The 21,503-nt window shown below is 39.0% G+C and overlaps 1 protein-coding gene across 2 annotated transcripts in view; it reads right to left on the reverse strand.

The window, feature by feature from the left end:
• Positions 1-408: 408 nt before the first annotated feature.
• The window catches only part of COL12A1 (collagen type XII alpha 1 chain), a 128,984-nt gene continuing 107,889 nt past the window's right edge, over positions 409-21,503 (reverse strand). For both annotated transcript variants that reach the window (XM_067532701.1, XM_067532702.1), the window contains 10 exons: positions 20,283-20,336; positions 18,999-19,052; positions 17,324-17,377; positions 15,907-15,978; positions 8,396-8,431; positions 8,218-8,284; positions 6,313-6,501; positions 5,082-5,150; positions 3,848-4,018; positions 409-3,475 (listed from right to left, as the gene is read on the reverse strand). In XM_067532701.1, the coding sequence (XP_067388802.1) occupies positions 3,465-3,475; positions 3,848-4,018; positions 5,082-5,150; positions 6,313-6,501; positions 8,218-8,284; positions 8,396-8,431; positions 15,907-15,978; positions 17,324-17,377; positions 18,999-19,052; positions 20,283-20,336 (777 nt within the window). In that variant the 3' untranslated portion in view covers positions 409-3,464. The remainder of the gene's footprint in view (positions 3,476-3,847; positions 4,019-5,081; positions 5,151-6,312; positions 6,502-8,217; positions 8,285-8,395; positions 8,432-15,906; positions 15,979-17,323; positions 17,378-18,998; positions 19,053-20,282; positions 20,337-21,503) is intronic.

Here is a 21,503-nt window from a genome sequence, read left to right on the forward strand (position 1 = left end):
CTTCTCCCTCACTCTCCAATGGCCTCTCTAGCTGCTACACAAGTCCCATGGGGACCAATGAGGTATAAGGGATGATGCAGCAATTGGAGCTCAGAGCCTCACTTTGTTTTTTCTTTTCACCACCGACACTGCAGGTTGAATAATATTGAGTTACATCAGAACTCTACAGGATGGGAGCCATTGCTTGAACTAAGCACAGCACACCATTCCCACCCCCAGTCTGCCAGTGTCACAGCCTAAAGAACCTGTTTTATCACTAGTAAAATTCAAAATTAGTTTGTGGTAACTGTAACATCAAGAGGAATTAATAAAGAAAATGTAATAGTCGCTGTGTATTTGTTACAGCTCATTCTTGCAACTTACAAATCTGAATCTTCATGGCCCCATTCAAGAAATGATCATACAAAGTAAATTTTCAGTAGTTTTATTGAAAAATGCCTCCTTTGTTTCAGAAATAAATAATATAAGGCAGTGAAATTCACAATTTGCAGTTAAAATATAAAAGCAGCAATTCTATATCCATAGTCTTGCAAACAATTTCCAACTGCTTTTGATAACTAAGAAACATTATATTCTGAAAAAAAAATCCATACTAAATATACAACACAAACATGCAATTCCATCTCTGCAGGATTGACTGCAATTTGGCATAAATGTTAATGTGTCTACAAGGAGATTTAAAGCATTATAAAACTGTATCCAGTTGATACAATGATTTCAGCTACATTTCATAAGGTTTGTGGTTGTTAAAGGAGATGTATAAGAACAATATATGCCCTGCAAGGTATAACTAAGGATAGAAGAAATTGGCAATGATGTAGAAGGAGATGGTTTGTTTTTTAATAGACAAGGCAGATTTGTGATGTGACTGAACTGCAAACAGGCATTAAAGAGGAGGAAAACTGTAAAGCTAAAGCAGACAGCCCTTTGAAAATTTGCAGCAGCTTTGGTTTTTGGTGGGTTTTTTTTTTATTTAAAGAAAATGCAGCATTATGATAACTGAATGCACACATTAAGTTGTAAGCAGCCACTTTAAGCAAAAGTATTTTACAAGCATTTCAAAAGCAAGCACAAAATCTGTAGTTACACACATTGCTATTCACACATAAGCATGATACTCCTAGAAGACGTGAGTGCATTGCTGATTTGAAAATACCATTGAAGATTATAAGATACACCCACTCTGTATGTATCTGCATATGCGAGCATAGCACAAACAAAAACACACAACCAAAAACACAAAACAAGACAAATCTTTTATGGTTTTGTTTTTGCTTTTCTTGGTAACGATCTTTTCCAGCGCATTTGTTCAGGGTAATCCTGGTGAATGCATTTCAACTCCATAGTCCTCATATTCGTCCTCTCTCCTGTCTGACTCCATTGGTACTATGTAGGGCTCACTTTCAGGTTGATAGGGTCCACTTTCAGGTACGTATGACTCTGGTTGAAAATAGTTGTCCGATTGAACATTATAGTTATCGCATGTCTTTGAATCCACAAATATAATGAAAGTTAGTTTGGCTACATAATGTTAGTTCCATCTTAATTTCATATAATAAATATATAAATTAATAATTCACTGGGCTTTTTTCCGTTTTGTTCACAGATTTTATTTTTCTTTTCTTTTTGGGGGTAGGGGAGGCAGTAAAATAATAAGAGACGTGAGATTTGGTTTTGAAAGGCCTTCTAGGATCCAGCTATTTAAAACACTCAAAACATTACAGAGCCAGTCTTAAGGTGTTATGCAAGGGCCCAATAAACTGTTTAAAAAAATAGTATTTTACATCTACTTCAATAATTTGAAAAAATACTGGATTTGATTTAAAAATTAATTAATGAAGAGGGCAAATGGATTAAGTAAAAAGAAAATGTTTGACTGGCATCTAGTAATTTTCTCTGAGAGTGGGAAATAAATGTACACATAACTATCACCAGTGGCAATATGAAGTACATGTCATTTTCTGATGCTGTTCCTCGTAACAGACTGAGTTACAGCTGGTGCTGGGGGAACACCAAAGACTACAGCAAAACAGAAGAAAAATAATTATAAAACTTTAGTATTTCGAACTGCAATTACAAAACCCAACAAGATTACATATACAAAAAGCCACATGCCCTGAATCAGACATGTTGATCACAAGCAACAGACAGGTAGATTTCACACAGAGTCAAAGATGTTATTGTGGTACAGAGCAAGCAGCAGCAGGTTTTAATGCAGAAGCTTAATGTAAAGATGTTAACTGATTTTAGTGGACACGATCCCATACAAATCATTTACAAGCCACAATTAGTTTACTATTTACATAAGTCATTTCTCGTTCACCAGGTTAAATCTGTCCCCGACAATGGTGTTACCTCTGCTCATTAGTAGTTTTATAAGCCTCCTTCGGTACTGAGGCTTCTGATGATTTGGAGGGTTAAAAAATAGTTGTGTTTCTACTTTGTTACTGAAATGCAACAGGTTTGATAATGAGTTGATATCACTGTCTCTTATGTTATTCACGAATGTTGTTAGTATAAACAAAAAATCCCCATTTTATGAGGCCAACATGGTTCAATTTTAACCATATCCGTGGTGAAATATCCGTACAGACTCATTTCCTACTAAGCACGTGCGCAAAAATCTCAGAAACAGGTTTTTCATGTATTCAAACTGTAAGCAGCACTGGCGGACTTAGAAAATTGTTAGCCGGAACCTGAAACAGGTCAAAGATGATGTTAGTTTTTAACAAGTCAGACTGCTGTGCAAAAATATATTTTCATCCAACTAAATACACAATGGTTAAGTCATATGCATATATCTATATATGTATACATAGCTGTTCGCTAAGAAGGATTGTGCTGCTGTGTAGTGGGTACAATTTCATCTCTTTTTCATTTAAATTGGAATCTTGTGTTAGATCTGTGCAAGCACCTTGCTTTTTCACCCAACATCACCGAGTCTGTATACACATATATATATATTTTCATGTATACATGCAAGTATGCTAGTGGCAAACCATATCCAACATCAGTATCACATACATTAAATGTAAAATGGTACAGTGCACACAAATGAATTGTTAACAATACTGTGGGCCTGGACTTTCTCCATGAAAATGGTCCTGCAGGATCCTTGGCATAGAATATATTAATGTCTTCTCATTAGTCAGAAATTGGTGACCACTGTCATCCATTATTTGTCTCCCTATATCAGCCCATTGTTTTAAACTGCTTCTTGCAAGCAGGAGTCTAACATGACTCCGGGCTAATCAGAGACTCCTGGGATTTAACTTATTGGAAATTGTAGGACAGTGGAGTTTTTCAGTTGTTTGCACTGTAACACGGAACGGTTTTTGTTTGTGGAAAATTTTGATTTCAGGTATTAATTTTGTATAAATAATCCTGATGTTGATCAAAAAACAGACACACATAAATTCCCAACCAGAGCGTTCTTTTTACTTTTCAAGAGAAACATGGAGTATTCAACCTTGTTCTAAAGAAGATTGGAGGAAGGGAGAGGAGAAGAAGAAGAAGAAAATGGTCATTTAAATCCTAACAGCAAAATAACCATCTACAAACCTTCTATGTATTAAAAAATAGTTGCTTGTATAATTTAATCACTTTCTTCCTAAAACTAAACACATTTCAAATCAATGTGAGACAAGTCTGCATAACAATCTAAACATCTGTCTCTTAGAAGGACTGAACTTTTTCAAGATGAAATGTTACAGCTAAGTAATTTCAGTGCCATTTGCTTCTGAAATGATTCAGTGTGCCCACACTAGCAGGTCTGTCTCATGTAAAGCAGCTCCACATCTGTGCAGGCTATTTAAAATTAATACAGTTTACGTTGTCAATAACCTACCTGGGAATCCTTGACCGTTGTAAGTGATGCTAGCACACTGGGATGAATCACAATACCCAGGTGGGCCTGGGGGACCTCGAATACCCCCGTTTCCAGGACGACCTGGTGGCCCAGGTGGTCCACGTGAACCTGTAGAACCTGGTGGGCCAGTTCGAGACTCCCCTGGTGGACCTAATTTTAGAATTAAAAGGAAGATAATTTTTTTAAGGAGTCAACCTACCGTAAACCACTGGCACTACTGGAGTCTAGACTATGAATGAGCCTTTGGTAAGAAAATGTTGACATTTGGCTTCTACACGTGGTCAATAAAACAACCAAGGAGAACCAAAATGTGACTCATCATTAGTTGCTTCCCTATGTGTGGCTAATTTAAGGCCTTTATTCACAGAAACTGATTTGGCAAAGTCTGAGCCAAGCTAAAGACATCAGTGAATTCCCTGGTTTATTTCCACTCTGTGTAAGATATGAAGATCTCAAGGGAAACTACTACGTTAGACAAGCACATTGGATTTCAATTAAAACATAGGACCGCATTAATTCTGCTACCCTGCAACCCTAGACCAGATGAGGTAATGTTTTCTTTGGAACAGGTTGTATTATGGTTAACAGAAATGTAGAGTTTCAACCAACTGGGGCTAGAATTTGTTGCAAGCTTCTTATGGATTTTGTAATGAAAAAATCATGTTTAAACTAGTAAATTAAAGGCAGAAACAATGAGAAAACCTAACCATTCTGCCAAGACATCGGTAAATGATCAGTGAATGAAATCAAATTGCACAAAGGACAAAAGTAACAGTGAAAGGATCATATTCTGTACTAGTAACTCTATGCTTTGCAGTTAAAGGACATCAGAGTAACTACAAACATGATCCAACAATGGCACTAGGCATTCCAAATGGGTCAGGTGATACTTTGTTTCTATCAAATAGAAAAATGTGAAAAATGTCCATTTCTATAGGAATCAGCCCCTGATTACTGAGTCAACAAAGGTTCAATCATTATTTTCATCAAAAATATCTTCACATGTCATGGCTACAAAATATTTCTACTTAAAGTTTTCTGCATTTTCAGAATGTTTCATTTTATTTCCAATACATGTCAAAAATGTAAAGTGCACTGAGTATCATATGCTTATTTGCTATAAGGAGTAATTAAGCAATTTGACTTTCTAGTTTTCTTCCCTTTTTTTCCTACTGTTCTGTAATCTGATGTAAACTAAAAACAGAAAATTTACCAGGTGGTCCAGGCAAACCTCGTGGTCCTTGTGATCCAATCCCTCTGTCACCTTTCTCTCCTGCCAGTCCTAAAGAACCAAAAGGAAGTAAAAACCACAAAAGAAAGAAACCATGTCAGAAAACTAAATTTTTGCCATGCTCTCTCACTGATTATAACATAGACTTCAAATAGTGTATTTCTTTATAGTCTGATCTAAGAAATCTTAATTTGGATGAGGAAAATATTTTAAGGAAACAAACATCTCAATCTGAAAGACAAGATTTTTTAATGTACAGGTAATCTCATGTGAAGAAACTGTCTTAAAATATAGGAAAATCTTTGAGGCACCCAAGATTTGATAGAAGTTCATTCCACACATCTACCAACATGAGTAAAGGCAAACAAGCTTTGTACTTTTCCATTACAAATATACTTCAAGCGTCCTTACAAACCTAATGAAATAGTGTAAGTCAATGTTCTTGAATAGTTGGATTCAGAAGTTCTTTTTTTTTTTTTTTTGATCTGGTAAATATTTATAGTAAAATCTATGTTAAAAAAATCTTTGTTAGAAAACACACTACTTCCAAATTTTGAAGTGTAGCAGCAGAACAACTGAGGGCCAGATTCACTGGTACAGCCTGGCTCCTTATGCTATTGCAAACCAGCCATAATCCAGGTTTAACAAGCCACTTAAACTGAGTTTATGCCTACTTTGCATCACCAGAGCAGCTCAAAGCACCTGAATTGTACTGGCACATCTAGGCCTGTATTTCTCATATACTCACTACTCTGCTTCAATTGAGACACACAACTGCAGTGCCACTAAGCTATGGTTCACCCCACATTCTTGTTAGTGAATCGTCTTTTCCTTCAACCAGATGCCTATTCAGAAAAGTAGTCTGTCAAGATGTAGCTGACTAATACCAGAAACAGCTTTGAGAAGAGAACATTCTCTGTACTAAGATACCTAGTTAAAGCTGATATATGTTCTTGAGATAGCACTTGGACTCAGTAGTGACTGGCGTCACATAAATACCACATGAAGAGAGACGCACTGTAGATGCAAATCTCTGTAATTTTAGACCTTGTCTTCAGACCTGAATATTCCATTGTACCAGCTGAACCAATTCCTTCAGAGGCTATGGATAGCTATGTGCTCATGGCCTTTCTGGACGGTGCAGCTGCATTGCATTCCTCTGCAGACAGCTTTTGAAATATGGCCATGCATATGTTCTTTGAGCACTACTTACCTCTTTCACCAGGTGGTCCTTGGACGCCAGGTGTTCCTGGGAATCCTGGTCTTCCTCCAGGTCCAGGTTCTCCTGTTGCCCCAGCACTCCCTGGAGGACCAGGTGGTCCTGGAGGTCCTGGCTGATTCCGGTTTGCATAGTAATCGTTCGGGATTTGATTCAGCATGTGATTGAACCGGTTCATTTGGCCTTTAAAGAAAAAGAAAGGGTTTTAATAAAAACATGTGAGAAGCTTTTATTGCAGCAGGAAGGAAAAATCACTTTTCATTAAAATCATACACCCACACCCCCGCCACCCACTGCCCAAACAGTGAAGTGGAACATATGCACAGATTAAGATGAACGCAAGATACAATCACGCAGAATACATAGGGGGAAGGGAAAGGGAGGGAGATTCTGGCAGCAGACACTAGTAACTAAAACTTCAAAGCCACTAAAGGTGACATTTGGATTACGACAGCCTTGTTGGCTGAGCCCTGACAAAGAACTGTCTCCTAGTCTGCAAGACGGCAAAGGCTAATTCCAAAAGATGATCTGAAATGCAGTTCTAGCTATCAAAAATAGACATTTCTGGGTACTCTGCATTCAAAGAACAAATATTCCAATGGCATGGAAGAGAGGATGAAATTCAGTCCCATGCAGAGGGCGTGCACAAGGGTAACATATCACTTAAGACCCACTTAAGCCCTGAGGATGCATATGCCTCTGCTAGCCATGTGCACAGGTGCAAATTTCATTTCCAGAGAATGTTTGTGTTGCTCAAGAGAGACAGCTTTGTCTAAGTAAGCAGCAAGAAGTTCTGAAGGAGAGACCCATCTAGTTTTTCTTGACTAGAAGTATGATGACCATGAAAGGAGCCCTCAAGAGGAGGGCTAAGTATAGGGAACATAAAACAGAAGACAATATCAGAGTAGTTCCATTACAAGGGCACGCTGCCTGGGCAAAACTTGACATTTTTGGTTGAACAAAATCAGTATGTCACAATTCCATATCTATCTTGGGTTGCCTCAAAAACAGCAGTATCAGGATCTAAGCAGCACATGCCCTATTGCATAAATAATGAGGTATAGCAAATTTTGCTCTGTCTTTTTTGAGGGCCTTCCTGACAGCAAAGGCTATGCAGTTGTGCTGTGGAAGGGGGGGTACAGATGATCTGAGGAAACTGTGCAGGGGGATTCACTTCCTGTGGAGCACAGAGCTGCATTCCAGGGTTGCTGCCCGTCAGGTGGCATAGGGAGCTTAGAGTATCCTCCACTGCATAAATCCTCCAGTGGTCTCTTCTGCCTGGAGGTAGGGGCACATTAGGACTGCAAAGGGCTACATCAGCTCTGAGGCTGAAGTAAAAATAAAAAACATTAAAATATTGTTTTGGGGGCCTGAATTTTGGGACTTACTCAGTGCAATTATTTTTTTCCCTTGCATAATACAATTTGCCCTGTGTGCATCACTTGCCCAAACTGCATGTGCCAATATACTTCAATCCTAATACCGGTAATGCTCCTTCCATTCCAGCTTTGTGCCTTCCATCTCTCAGAGGTGAGACCTGGTTTATGCCAAAATGTTTGGTGGCTTAATGGCATGGACAATGCTAAAACAGGGACTCAGCCGACTGCACAAAATAATTTCCCTTTGTGACTTGTGCAAGATATGAATATAGGTCTCCAGAAGTGACAGATTAGTTCATTAACAAGTTAGCCCTTCAAATTCAGGAACCAATTTTGTGTTGCATTTTCCTTCCATCAGATAAGTGGCACAGAAGATAGCAATGACAACACACAGGCTCCTGTTATGCTTTGCAGCCAGAATCCCTTCATCTCAAATTTAAATCATTTTGACTTTTTACAAATGAGCTATTAAATTAGCCATATGGAAAACAGAACTAGGAAAGAGCAAAACATTGTTTACCATTTATCAATTGTTCACAGACTTGTCTGGCAACAGCTCGCATCATGTTCTGAGAAGCAATATCTCCCTTAATAATTAAAATAAGTTTCTTATTAGTATATCATCTATGCTTTTAAAAAGCCAGTGTTTAATACATTAAAATAATTGAAAAATAAACTAATTTTAAGGTACTACTTACTCTGTCACCTTTTTCTCCTTTCATTCCATTTGGACCCTAAAACAAGTTAATTTCCATTATTATTTAATGCATCAGCATATACTGCTTTATTGTTTAGGAACACAGAAACATAAAGGGATGAAAGAAAAGGGAAGGCTGAGAGGAGAAAAAGAAAACAGATTCCTAGGGAACATTCTCTGTAAGCATTGCCTGGTGCATATATACCACACTGACAGGTGTTTTAGATGGACTCGATGGAGGGACTGTCCAATAAACCCATCCAGCTGTGTCCTTATACTGCACCTGCAATCATGCTGTGCCTGCAATTTTTCATCATCAAATTAGATAGGTCACATGTTTCACTGGAAATATTTGTATCCACAGTTACTTACAGATGCAAAATTGTGCCCAAAAAATAGAGGCCACTTTTTTTTTTTTAAAGGCTACCCAGTTGAAAGCTTTCTTGTACTCCTGGTAAATGATGTCTATGTCTATTGAAGTAATATATTACTTCTTCACAAATTCTGTCATATCTTTCACATACTATATTCACTGTTGATAGCGATGCTGATTATCTCTCCTTAAATCAGAAATATTGATCTATTCTGAGTCTGATCAGTGACTCCGGTACTTTTCCCAAAATTGAAGGCCTGTTTTTTCCACACTTTCCCTAGATGCTTTCTTAAACATAAAACATAAAAGCATTAAACATAAAAACATAAAAGAGTAATATTATTTTCTCTCAAATGTTGCTGACTATAAGTAACTTCTTACTTTCCTCTCTGTCTCTGTCCTAAACATATCAGCTATTACTTCACTTTTATGATAAATAATATACAGCAGAAATGCAACATCGTGAAATTTAAGTTGCAGAAAATGTTAGATACACTGAAGAAAAAACTGTCACATAATTCAGCATTAACTACACTATTGTTTTATCATGTGCCTCATTCTAGGTCTTTGTCCTCTATGGGATCTGATTCAGCAGTCCTGTCACACAGAATAGCCCTGTTTACTCCAGTGGGGATTCAGTCTGGGGAATGGCTGCAGGATTCAATTATTTTGCCCTACATTTAGGTCCTGGAAGTGTTATTCTTGAAAGTGTTTTTACCCTTTCAGGACAATCCTGCAACTGGGTTCTCTTTGAACTTTGTGGTTCAAAAGCTATGGCAGGTGCCAGAAGAGAATGGGCAAAGCAGCCATTTGGGTGTGTGACTGAACAGACTCTGATAGAATCTGAAAGAAGGGGACTAAGGGAGAAAATCAGAGTAGGCTCAGAGATACTAAGGGATTATGTCACAGAGGGCACACTGTAAGATTATGGACTCTATTTTCAGCAGGTCACCTATGAAAACAGGGCCATATGATTTGCCTTAGTCTTGGTTGCATGAATTATGTTACTATTTAATTATAAATTGTAATTTCAGTCTGAAACAACATCCTGCCTCATTCATTAACAAACTAAACTGAAACCAAGGGACTGCACATCCAGGAAGGGTAGCTATCTACTCCAAACCCAATAGTGAGAAACAGAGGCTGTAACCCTGCATTGAGGGACACAGGGTTATGGGAAGGAGTTATAGAAGATTGATAGAGATGCCTTTGAATACCTACCCTGTTTCCAATGACATCTCCCTTACTAGTTGCTGAATGTGTCTTATCTTAAAATATATTACAAATACCTGTTCTAGTGTGAGCTTAAACTGTCACCATAATTATTGTCAAGGGCTATATTTCTTTCTCTGACAGCATTTTCCCATTTGCATTCGCATTCACAGTGGTAGTTTTTTGTTGTTGTCGTTTTTGTTGTTCTTGTTTTTACAAGCCAACAAGAATGACTAATTATCCACTTATAAAAACAAATGTTTGAATTGTTACAATAGCATAAAACAAACTATGGAGCCATTTTTTAAAAACACAATTCAGAAGATATACACACATAATTCTGAAAATTTAATTTTGTGTGTGCATCTCCCACATAATGTTTTGAGACTTTAGCCTTTTGTTTGCATTCCACTGTTAGCAGATAGAAGGGCCAAGAAAGAGCATGACACATTTTCCTGGGAAAATGTAATTACGATGCTTGATATGTTGGATTTTGCAGATTGTCAAACTAGATAACAATGACCTCACAAGGATGTTTATAGCCGAGTTTGGTCCAACTGACATTGTTTTGGCCACAGGCTAAAAACAGATGCCCATTTCAAATAGGCCAAAAAACAGACGCATGGTCATTTTAACCATTTGGTTTGCTCTCTGAGAAATCTAAAAATCTGTTGTCTTTTAAAGTTTTTTTACAATTTATCCCTAGAGATCAAAAAGAAAAAGTTTGCTTGATCCATGTTTAATGCAAGAGAATCTTTCATGTACAGTTCTAGCAATGCACTTTAATCCTAACTGTAACAACCCCCACCAGATTTTAGAGATTTTAAAAAGCATTTTGCTTCCACAGAATTCAATGGACATTTCACTGCTGACTTCAGTGGGAGCAGAATTACACCAGTGCTGAGTGCTTTTGTAATTCTCACTCCTACTGTCTCATGACAGACTGCAAATTTTGCCAAAATATGCCCAAACAACATAGCAGTTTTGAACATAGATCTTCTGCAAATGCCAAAAGATGAAAGACTCGTTCAACAGTCTGCTGTTTCACCTAGCTACAATCATAATTAGTTACATCCTTAGCCCTGGTGCCTTTCACAATTTTATATTTTTAAGCAGCCTGTTTATCCCTATTAAAAAAGCAAATGCTGAATGTGGGCAGTAGCTGTCTTTCATAACATTCTTGTTGTACCCACAAATAACTTCAATAAGACACTACAACAAATCATTCCAGTGAAGTCACAATAAAACTGGATGCAATTTGAATGCAAGAGCAGTCTTTCATAACCTTCCTTTGAGATCAGAAGGTCTCAGATTAATGTGTTAGAATGGCTACTTTGAAATGGCGTATGTGGACATAATTCATAGCCATTGGAGCATGTCATGCCTGTAATTTGCAGATTAATAACTGCTTAATAGTATGGAAACAATACATATACTCAAGGGTTGAGACATTAAAGTTTACCTAAAATAACACTGTCGCATCATTGCTTATCTGTCAATCTCCAATACTCAGAATTCAAAGCAAATGTTGATATAACAGCTCTGAAGGAATAAGAGTTTAAATCCCAGTTGCGCTGATTGTGTTAAAGGCCTGCTAGATACAAAACCAACTCTCACCTATCTCTCATGAATCACATAGGGCAACATAATGGCTTTTTCTACTCCAGTATGTGCAATATGAATATCTAGGCAAACAAGGTGTAATCCACAAAACAATTTAGGCTTAGAGAGTGGGAATGACTTCGTAGTTCAGTGTCTAGGGTACTCACTTGGGTATGGTCCAGAGCCCTTGCTCCAGTCACTTTTTCATTATTTATCCAGAGTGAAACAGCTTCAACAGGAGAGGCTGAGGGAGCCCCACATCAGAACATCCTATAGCTCTGTGAGAGGTGGGAGACCTTTTCTCACTCTGACAGAGGGGGAAGTGAACCAGGGTCTCCCACATCCCAAGTCAGTACTATAACCCCTAGGTTAAAAGTTACAAGGTAGACATCTCTGCCTCTGCTTCCTCCAGTGGCTGTTTTGTGTGAAGCAAAGTTGGGGCCTAACTCATCCCCACAAGAAGCCACTTAGGTACCTACGTCACCTCATTTCCATTCGTGGACTGCAAGCAAAGATAGGTGCCTCCCTGCAGTCGGGACTTAGGTGCCTAAATCTGTGAGAGGCAGGGTTTAGCACGTACCCCCTGGTTGGCATCTCCCATTGGCTAATTTAGGAGTCTCCACACCTAGCATGCTGGGATTTGTGGAGCACAGACTAAGGTGTCTATCTCTCCATTCATTGCATAGGAACCGTAGGCACCTAACTCGGCTTTGTGGATCACAGTGTTGTTCCTGCAATTTTCTAGGCAATTAAAAGTTAGGCACCATGACGCTTAGCATTCAACACCTAACTCCCTTTGTGGATCTCACTCATAATTCATCACAAATAATTTATTCAGTGAATTTAGTTTCTCTTTCTGTTTGCGAATTGTCAGCAGGTTGCTATTTCTGGAAATGAATTTATTTATACCTAATTGCTGAATATATTTTTGTAAATACTTCTTGATCTGTAACTTGTTCATATGTTGACAGGTATCCATATTAAAAGTTTAAGTTGCTTTGATTGAAAACAGTCATATAGTATGTCTCTGTTCCCTGATTAGATGTGTGCAAATATGAATTAAAAATTCATTTTTAGTCTATTATCCTAGTCACTTTCTGAGAATATTCTCTAATGTTTGCTTTAAATTAATTGTTCCATAGAGCTCATTTGCTGAAGTGTTTGCAGAATATGAACACAAAAAAGAGGGCAACCAATTGAAGCAAACTTCAAATGCTCACATGCTATATGCTATTTGAGTAAATATTTTTGCAGTCCAATGCTGACCAAACAAAAAGAAACTTCTCAACGCTGAACTCAGACAAAAGCCATGTTAGCTGGTTGAAAAGCCTTTGTAAAGGCGCATCTTGCATCACTAGTTTCTAAGCAACAATCTTCCATTGGCTTTGTTGGAGAGTGTTTCTCTAATATGGAAGGCATGATATTCCTCAAAGATATTTATTGCCAGTAAGATTCCTATAGCTGAGAAACATCAAACATTAACCTTGCAAATGGATCCTTTCTCCACTTTCCCATTAATGAGAAGCCGTATTATCTTAGTCAACTTTCAAAACTTCACTGAAGCTTAATGAGCCTCAATCTCACATCTGCAACCTTGCAAAGGAAATGCTCTGATTTTGCTTTGTAAATGATGGAAAGGGTTGTCGTTAATACAGTTGAATACTGAAGACAGACCTGCCTAAACACTAAGCTAATTTTCCATTGGGATGTAAAGAGAATACTATCGGTTCAACAACACAATTACCTCTTCAATAACTGAGTGAAGCACTGTCCATTTGTGTCCTCTTCCAACTTAGCGACATTCTGTTTAGATTCAACTTTATTTTCTTTTAACAGAGAAAAATGTGCACTTCAGCCAACAATTTGCCAGAATGTTGACAGGAAGTGGCTGCTGCTACCATTCTAGTTTGTTGACATCTTGTGATGAGGAGTCACTTAGGGTGAGTGGGAGGAAATGTTAGGTTTTGTTTTATCTGGGATTTTTCTGAGCAGTAGGGTGAAGGCTGGAATTGTGGCAAGACTCTGCAGCTAAGAGAGGCTAAGCCAAGAAATATGTGCTATCTTTACTTTAAAAGACAATGGGCCTGACTCTTCTCCCCAGAAGATCTTCCCTTATTCATGTGCTGTCTCCAAAGCACCGTCATCTCCTTCATGAGACCCCATCAAGGATCTCTGCACAGGTGGGGCAAGCAAAGCCTGCACAGAAGTGAATACAGTCTGAGGCTGCATTTACTCCTGAACAGAATTCCATCCCAAATACCTTGCAACCCTCTTTAAAGAGGCTCCCAGGACTAGCCATACCCTGTTAAGTCCCTGGAAGCATCACTGCATTGGAGCTGTATATACAAAACATAAATGACTTCTTTATTCTTAACAGTTAAAGGACCCCCTAGTGCTCTTATTTCTTTTCTTCTCATTCATCCCTTTTGTCCATTACTGATCTAAAATCCCACTTTCTTTTCTTTTGGGAGTATTTGTTAGCAAATGATCAAGGTGACGCTTTCCAAATCTATGAAAACTCAGTTAATGCTTCAGAGAACAGCTGGTTTCAGTAATAATGTGAACTGAGGTATAAAATCTTTTACAGCCATACTAATCTGTTAAGGAATTTTTGTGATCGACTTGAATTTGCAGAGTTTGTAAGAGCTGCAATACTACATTTATTGGCTAAAACTGGGGTAGTCAAATGTATAACCCTGAGATCTACATTCATTGGCAATTTGCCAGGATCCCAAGGGCTGCATATAATTTGCATATAACTTTGTATACTTTTGGCATAGGGTCATAATATTTTATTATACTTGCATCTTCTTTGGTAAGGGCCAGATCCCATCATGCTTACTTACACTGAGTGGTACGTACACCACATACCATTCAACCTGAGCCAAAATGACAAGATCTAGTCTTAAGTGAATAGAGGCTATTTGCTCCTTGAGTTCACCAAGAGCAGTGTGCAGGTGATAGTTTTTCTCCTGGACCTGCAGTTACAAATACCGGGCAGGCCTGGACTAAATTTCAGAACTCTCCAGGCCCTGCTTGGCCCTTGGGCTGCATCTTTGGCACTTTTAATGTGAAAGACAAACTTAAATGTTGAAATCCTATCTATCACCAGAGTCTCACAAAACATCTGCACAAAGCACAAGCCAGAATTCCTGCTGGGATCTGGTCTAAAAACATTAGAAACAGTAGATGCAATGTTGTGCGGTGTCACATTACAAGAGAGTGAGAAATGTGAAGCAAATTATATTTTTAAATGGCATGAACTCTGAGACTAGCATTTAGAAGTACTTAAACAGTACTGTTCTCTCTGAATTTATACAGAGAGATTTGGTTATTCCTGGATGTGTGAGCAAGGTCATGGGTCAGGGCATGGGTAGCCTCTCTCCTCTTTTGAGTGCCTGTACAAGGGCAGACACAATATTGGCGCTTGTGCTCCTGGCCTGTAAGGAGGAGGGATGGCTAGCACCCATAGCAGAACTAAAAATAACAATAGTACTTCATTTGTTCAAAGCACTGGACAGACAAACTAATGAATCCTCACCACCCCCAACAAGCTGGTAGGTAAGGTAGCATTAATTGCATTTTACACAAGAAGAGAGCTGAAGTGACTTCCCAAGACCAAGATTAGAACACGACTGCCTAACTTTTGTGCCCGTCCACCAGACCACACTGCCTAACAACTATACACTCACTAAGGATGGAGAACTCTGCCCCTTTCCAAATTGACTGGCACCAGGGAATGAATACTGCACTCTTTCAGAGACATCACAGCTCCCGTTTTGGCTGATTCAGCTCGAATGTTTTCTGGGACAGCGCAACTTCCACTCCCTCCCTTCCAATGTGGGGCTGTGGCTGTAAAAGCCTCAATAGGACCCACAGTACTTAAATAATTTTTAAATCACTCTGTCAAATCACAAACATTTGCAAACCACCAGCGATCATATAACATTATCAAAGATTTTCCACCTTCAGCAGCATACCACTTTTCACTATTAAAAAAAAAACACAACAATTTCCCGTAATTCTGCTGACCTCGCTCTTAATGTTTACACAGTGTAGAAATATATGTCTTGGCATGTACAATCTGCGCTTTCTTTAGTAGAAACCAGTGACCACAGTTTCCAGCCCCAACTATTAAAATGAACAGAAAGCTATACTATAAAATGAAATTGTTTAAAATTAGGTTTGTGGCCTTAGCTCAGCTTCGATGTATTTACCACTTTCGTGAACATACATGAGACAAATATTTTAAAGGCAGGGTAAGTCACATATTTATCTGCAGAGTATGTTACAACTGATGCTGTAAATGTAAATCGTTCTCTTACTGCTGGCCCACGATCTCCTGGTTTCCCTGGTTTTCCACTTGGACCTGCTACTCCTGGAACTCCTGGGGTGCCCTACAACAGAAAGACATACAAAGGAATGCTAAGACAGAACAGAAGAGTCTGAATGTAACTGGTTCAGAAATCTGCCTCAATGGGTCCATCTACACTGCATAAAAAAAAAAAAAACAACCCACAGCAGCGAGTCTCAGAGCTTGGGTCAATTGATCCAAGGTGGGTCTCAGAGCCAAGTTCTAGCCGAAGTAGGAATATCTACACTTCTATTTTTATCCCTATAGCATGAGCCCTGAGAGCCCAGATCAGTTGATCCAGACTCTGAGGTTCAGGGTATGTCTACATAGCCAGCGGCTCTGTTGGCAGGCCGGATTGATGCCGTGGGATCGATTGAGCGAGCAGTGGAGACCCCCTCAATCAATCCCAGAAGTGCTCTCTGGTTGATGCCGTAAATCCACCCCTGTAAAAAGCATAAGGCTGCGTCGACTGGAGGGCATCTCCCGTCGGCGCAGCACAGTGCAGATGCCGTGATAAGTCAAAGTTAGTACGTCGACGGGAGATACACAAGCTATACTACGTAGCTTGCATATCTCCATCAACTGCTGCCGGCAGTGTAGACCAGGCCTCATTGCTGCAGTTTTTTGATTGCAATGTAGACACACCCAATATATGTAAGTGATAGCAATATTTAAGAGAAAATTATTCTTATCCCTAACATACAGCCAGAATTTCAAAAGTATTTAGGTGCTTAAAGATGCAGACAGCACCTAGTGGGATTTTCAAAACCACAAACATGCCTTAGGTTTCATTTTTATTCAGGGTTTCCTGAATCACAAATCACTAAAGATCACGATTTGGCCCTATAGTTGTTCTGTGATTTGTGCAGAAGTTGATGACCATGAGCCAACAACATTCATTTCCGTGATTTTAGATAGATTTGAAAAAAATGAAAGACCATTGTTAACACAGCCACTATGTGCAATAAAGTTCAACATTTTTAATTAGCCTTTACTCAAATGTTCTTTTACTTGCCCTGAAGTAATAATTTTTCATTATTCCTGGGTCTATAATTAGCTGATCCAGTTTCTCTATACTGCCTTTGAGTCCAACAGTAATTAAAGAATAAGTAAAGCTCATGAAAGCCAACTGAGTTACACGCTGTGAAAACAGAATCAAGCCCCAGTAGTGTCTGTGTATCATTTTTTAAAATAGAGTTCGCAAGTTTTAAACAACTCCCAGTTCTCCCCTTACCAAGAGTTTTCAGCATCATAATTTTCATTTGATATATTTTTGAAATATGATAAAGGATTCATTTGATGGAGTTCAAAACCAGCACAATGGAATTCTCTCCCTTTTGGGTTATATCTCTTGGTTCATTCTATGCTGAAGATAAGATTGTATTTACCGCTGATCCAGGTGGGCCTCTGGGTCCTGTGGCACCATCTTTTCCTGTGAAACCCTGTACCAAATAGGAAAATATTTACAGATTACTAAGGACAGGCCTAAGGCTGCAGCAATCTTCATTTAAAGGTAGTGGCTCCTGAAGCTATGTATAATGGCGTTACTCATAATTAATGCTAATGTGTATGTCAAACCCAATAATTTAATGTATCAGTTTTTTAAATATGCCCCACTGTTAAAGCCAGTTAAATATCTCATTGGAACAGCTTTACCCAATTTACAAGAGCCTCAGGCTGCTGACTGACTGAAGGTGGATTATCTGCCTCTCAAAAGCAGCCATATAATAATTAGTAATCTGCTGCCTCCTTCCTAGAGGTGGAATTAGAGATTCATCCCAAAGTGACTGATGAACTCAGTCATAAAGAAGAAAGGGGCCCCAGTAGGTCAAAGATTCCTCCTCCTTGTTGCTCTGCCCAAACCACCAGGTACTGGGGGAGTGTAAATGTCCTACTTGGAGAAGTGAAGAAACCGTGAACACCTATCTCTAGTGATCAGAGGCAGGAGGCTCCAAACTATTTTTGCCCATGCAAGAAGAGGTTCTCATGCCTATCCCCCATGCAAATTGTCAACTATTACCAGCCCATAAATCCGCCCCGTTTCTTTTCTGTTCTTGGGGCCATGGTCTCTTCCTTCAGTGGGAGTTGTGTTTGAATGAGATTTTTCCCCTATAGTTGCTCTCAACAAAGCAATGGGAAAGCGTGAGAGCACATGCACACACACACTCCCTTTGACAAACAAAGCTCTGCTCGTGGAGAGGATCAAGCCAGGGAGAGAATACATTTCTAACATGATAAAGGAAGCAGCTTCTGAATAGTCTTGAGAAGTCCCATCTAAACAGCCTAACTCAGCAGTTCTGTAACTGATGGTCCACACAAGCTCTTGCTGTGGTCCTAAGACCTGGCTGGTCACATGGTGCTTGTCTTCTCTTTGTATCTGGCTGCCAACCCCCATTAAGAAACAGCCATAAAAAAAGTATCAAATGCCAAACACTTTATGCATAACTGCTTTTCCATGTAAGCAGCTGCTCCGACACAGGGACACGTGCCATTGTAAACGGGAGGCGGGTGAGGCGGAGTTAGTCTGTGTGACTGCAAATGGGAAGGGAGGGATTGCGGCAAGTCCACAAGACAATCTCTCTACCTCACTGTGGTCTTTACTACGAAGAAATCTGAGAATCCCTGATCTAATGTGAAACTGTTAACTCCCAGCAATCAGAAGTCAAGCATAAAGGAGCAAATCCTGCCTTAACATTGGATTCTGTACATGCCATTCCATGGGGGCTCCCTAACAACAACAGACAGACTGTGGGAGGGAAACAGGATATTAGCAGGATCAGAGGAGCCCTGCTCAGTGGATCTCTCATTCTCTCTGCATAGAAGTCATAGAGCCCAATCCAGTCAGTAAACTGGAATAACCCCTGCAAAAGTTCTGTGGCTGCTTTATGGCCTATGGGGGAAGATTTCCTCCCCACATTCTTCCTGGTCCCCACCAAGCATCTTTCCTGAGTCTGGCTGGACTCTGGGCAGAGGACTTGTTCCTAAAAAAGGAAGACGTTGAAAAATAGAAAGCAATGCTGGAATTTCATATGTTATGGAATGGAACAGAGCTTGAGACCTTACCCTGTCACCTGGCGGTCCCATTGGGCCAGGGGGGCCAGACAAACCTGGGGTTCCCTATGGAAAAAAAAACCGAAACATTACTAATCACCCCTATATACATATACATACACACACACGTTTTAACTTCCAGATTATTCTGATATGGCTTTTTGACAACATACCAAAATAAAATGAACCCCTTCACAGAGCCTAGCTGTATTTTAAAAATGCAATGCAATCTGCACTTCATTATTTACCACATATTTTATTATTTCCCTTAAAAAAGTGTTCTTTACATTTAAAAGAGTATTTTCATTCCTATCACCAAAGTATAGATCTATTTTTTTTTGGTAGCCTCTGCAGCCATGGTTTACAGATGATGGCTAGTTATTAAACACTTGGTATTAAACTCTGGTTATAAAACAATCCTCTATCATTTCCACTGTTGTGAAGAGCATGAGTTACATCTTCTCTTTATTACCACCTTTCCCATTCACAGTACTCTGCTCATCTCCTATTCTATAATGAACTGCTGCTGTATCCTGCACATTCCATCCTCTTTCTTATTATTGTAGCCCATGTGCCAAGAAGAAACACTGAAGTTAGTCACAGAGGACCTAATGGGAACTGAGGACACTCAGTACCTCTCAGGACCACTCATCACCTTGCAGGATCAGGCCCAGAATTACAGGAATTAGAGATGTCTTCTGATCCATTCCACACACCAATACAGGATCGCTCCCTACAGGGCATTTTCTACTACCTGAGTGAGAGTTTCAAACAATACAACCAGTATAGAAAATAAGGTCTCTAGACCATGTACTATCCTCAATTTACACAAAGGGTTCCTATTTATGTAAATGCATGGGCAGATTGAGGCCCATATAACAATAGTCTACATATGGTCCACAGCTTTCAAAACAAATTATAGTTCCAAAACTCCCCCTGAAAATAAATCCCTGAAAAAGACAATAGAAGTGTTCTTGATGCTTGATTATCCTATATATTCTTAGTTATTCTCCTTTTCAAAACTTAATCCCATTTTCAACATGGAATCACTGGCCTTACATACATGTACAACTGCAAACAAGCTGAATTTAACATTGATTTCTCTATTCATTTATTTTTGTCTTATTCAAATTTTTAAATGGTTTACTATTTCCTATATTTCAGATTGCTAATGTTACCCTGCGTATTTCCTTTGCAATACACAAGGAGCACAAAAGTTCTGTTCACAACACGGAGAGTTGTCTGAAACGTGTCCATGCATCACAGTAAGGGTAAATGGCATAAAAATTAACTTACTGATCGGCCTGGTAGCCCTGGTTCTCCAGCATCACCTTTCATTCCTTGGCGACCCTATAATGACCACAAATTGGTATTAGGAATACAATTACATGACTCAGAAGTGACATTACAATGTTTTGTCTCTGAAAACTATTTCATAGATGACAAGTTCCAAGCAATATGTTTCTTGGGTGTTTTCATACTTCAAAGTCCTTCAAATTGTCTGGGACAAAACAAAAATATTTATCACATTCCACAAGCACAAGGAATGCATTTAGCCTTCCACGCTGTTTGGCATCCGTAGGCCACGCTGATGAAGTTTTTCCTTCAAGCATACACAAAAAGCCTATATTGACCTACAAACCCTTCCATTTGGTCCTTTCTCAAAGGAAATGTGGCTCTAATTTCTACCATCATGTGTTTTTGGTTTTCTGTTTCAAATTAGACCACTTATAAATCTATCAGAGAGAGAAGATGAATTACCTATTGAATCTAAAGTGTGTTTTACAATTAGAAGCCAACTTTACTAATTATTCCTAATCAGGAATATATCATTAGCCATATAGATAGTTACAACATTCCAGATATCTCTACCATAATCACATAGGAAACAGCAAGTTAAAACAGAATAACTCCTTCTCTGACAGACTACATGCTGAAGTGACCAAGAGTTGGCAGCAGTAGTGTCAGGATGCTGACCGATGGTCACTTAGGGCCATATTCTATTCTCTGACCAGTGTGAATCTAGGGAGAGTTCACTGATGTTAATGGAGTTACTTTAGAAGTTCATTCATGTAAATTAAATCAGAAGTTGGCCCTTATTAATGTATATAGCGGTGTCAGCTTACATAGCTGTCTATAAGATAGGAACAGTGCCAACAAAGTACCAAAAGAACATAAGGCCAACCTTTCAAATGTGGATGTCTAAATTCATGCACCCATCACCTGCTTTATGCTTCTAATTGCTGATTTAGATCCCTAAAGAAAGAAGCCAGGTGCCAAAATCAGCACAGAAGTGCATCAGTCTGTGGAAATGCTTAGTTATGATTTCAGGTGCTTAACTTTTCAACACCTAACTTTGAAAATTGAGTCTTAAGAGTCTGAAGATCTGGACAGTGAATAGAAAAACAGTAAAACCAACCAGTGCAACACAACACACATCACTTCACATACAATCCCCAGGACTGTAGTACATAAAACACTCAGGGTAAAACTATGTGACATGATAAAGACAACCAA

Source organism: Emydura macquarii, unplaced genomic scaffold (assembly GCF_026122565.2).
Source record: "Emydura macquarii macquarii isolate MOO-44397 ecotype Brisbane River unplaced genomic scaffold, CSIRO-AGI_Emac_v2 contig_3295, whole genome shotgun sequence".
Classification (NCBI taxonomy): Eukaryota; Metazoa; Chordata; order Testudines; family Chelidae; genus Emydura; species Emydura macquarii.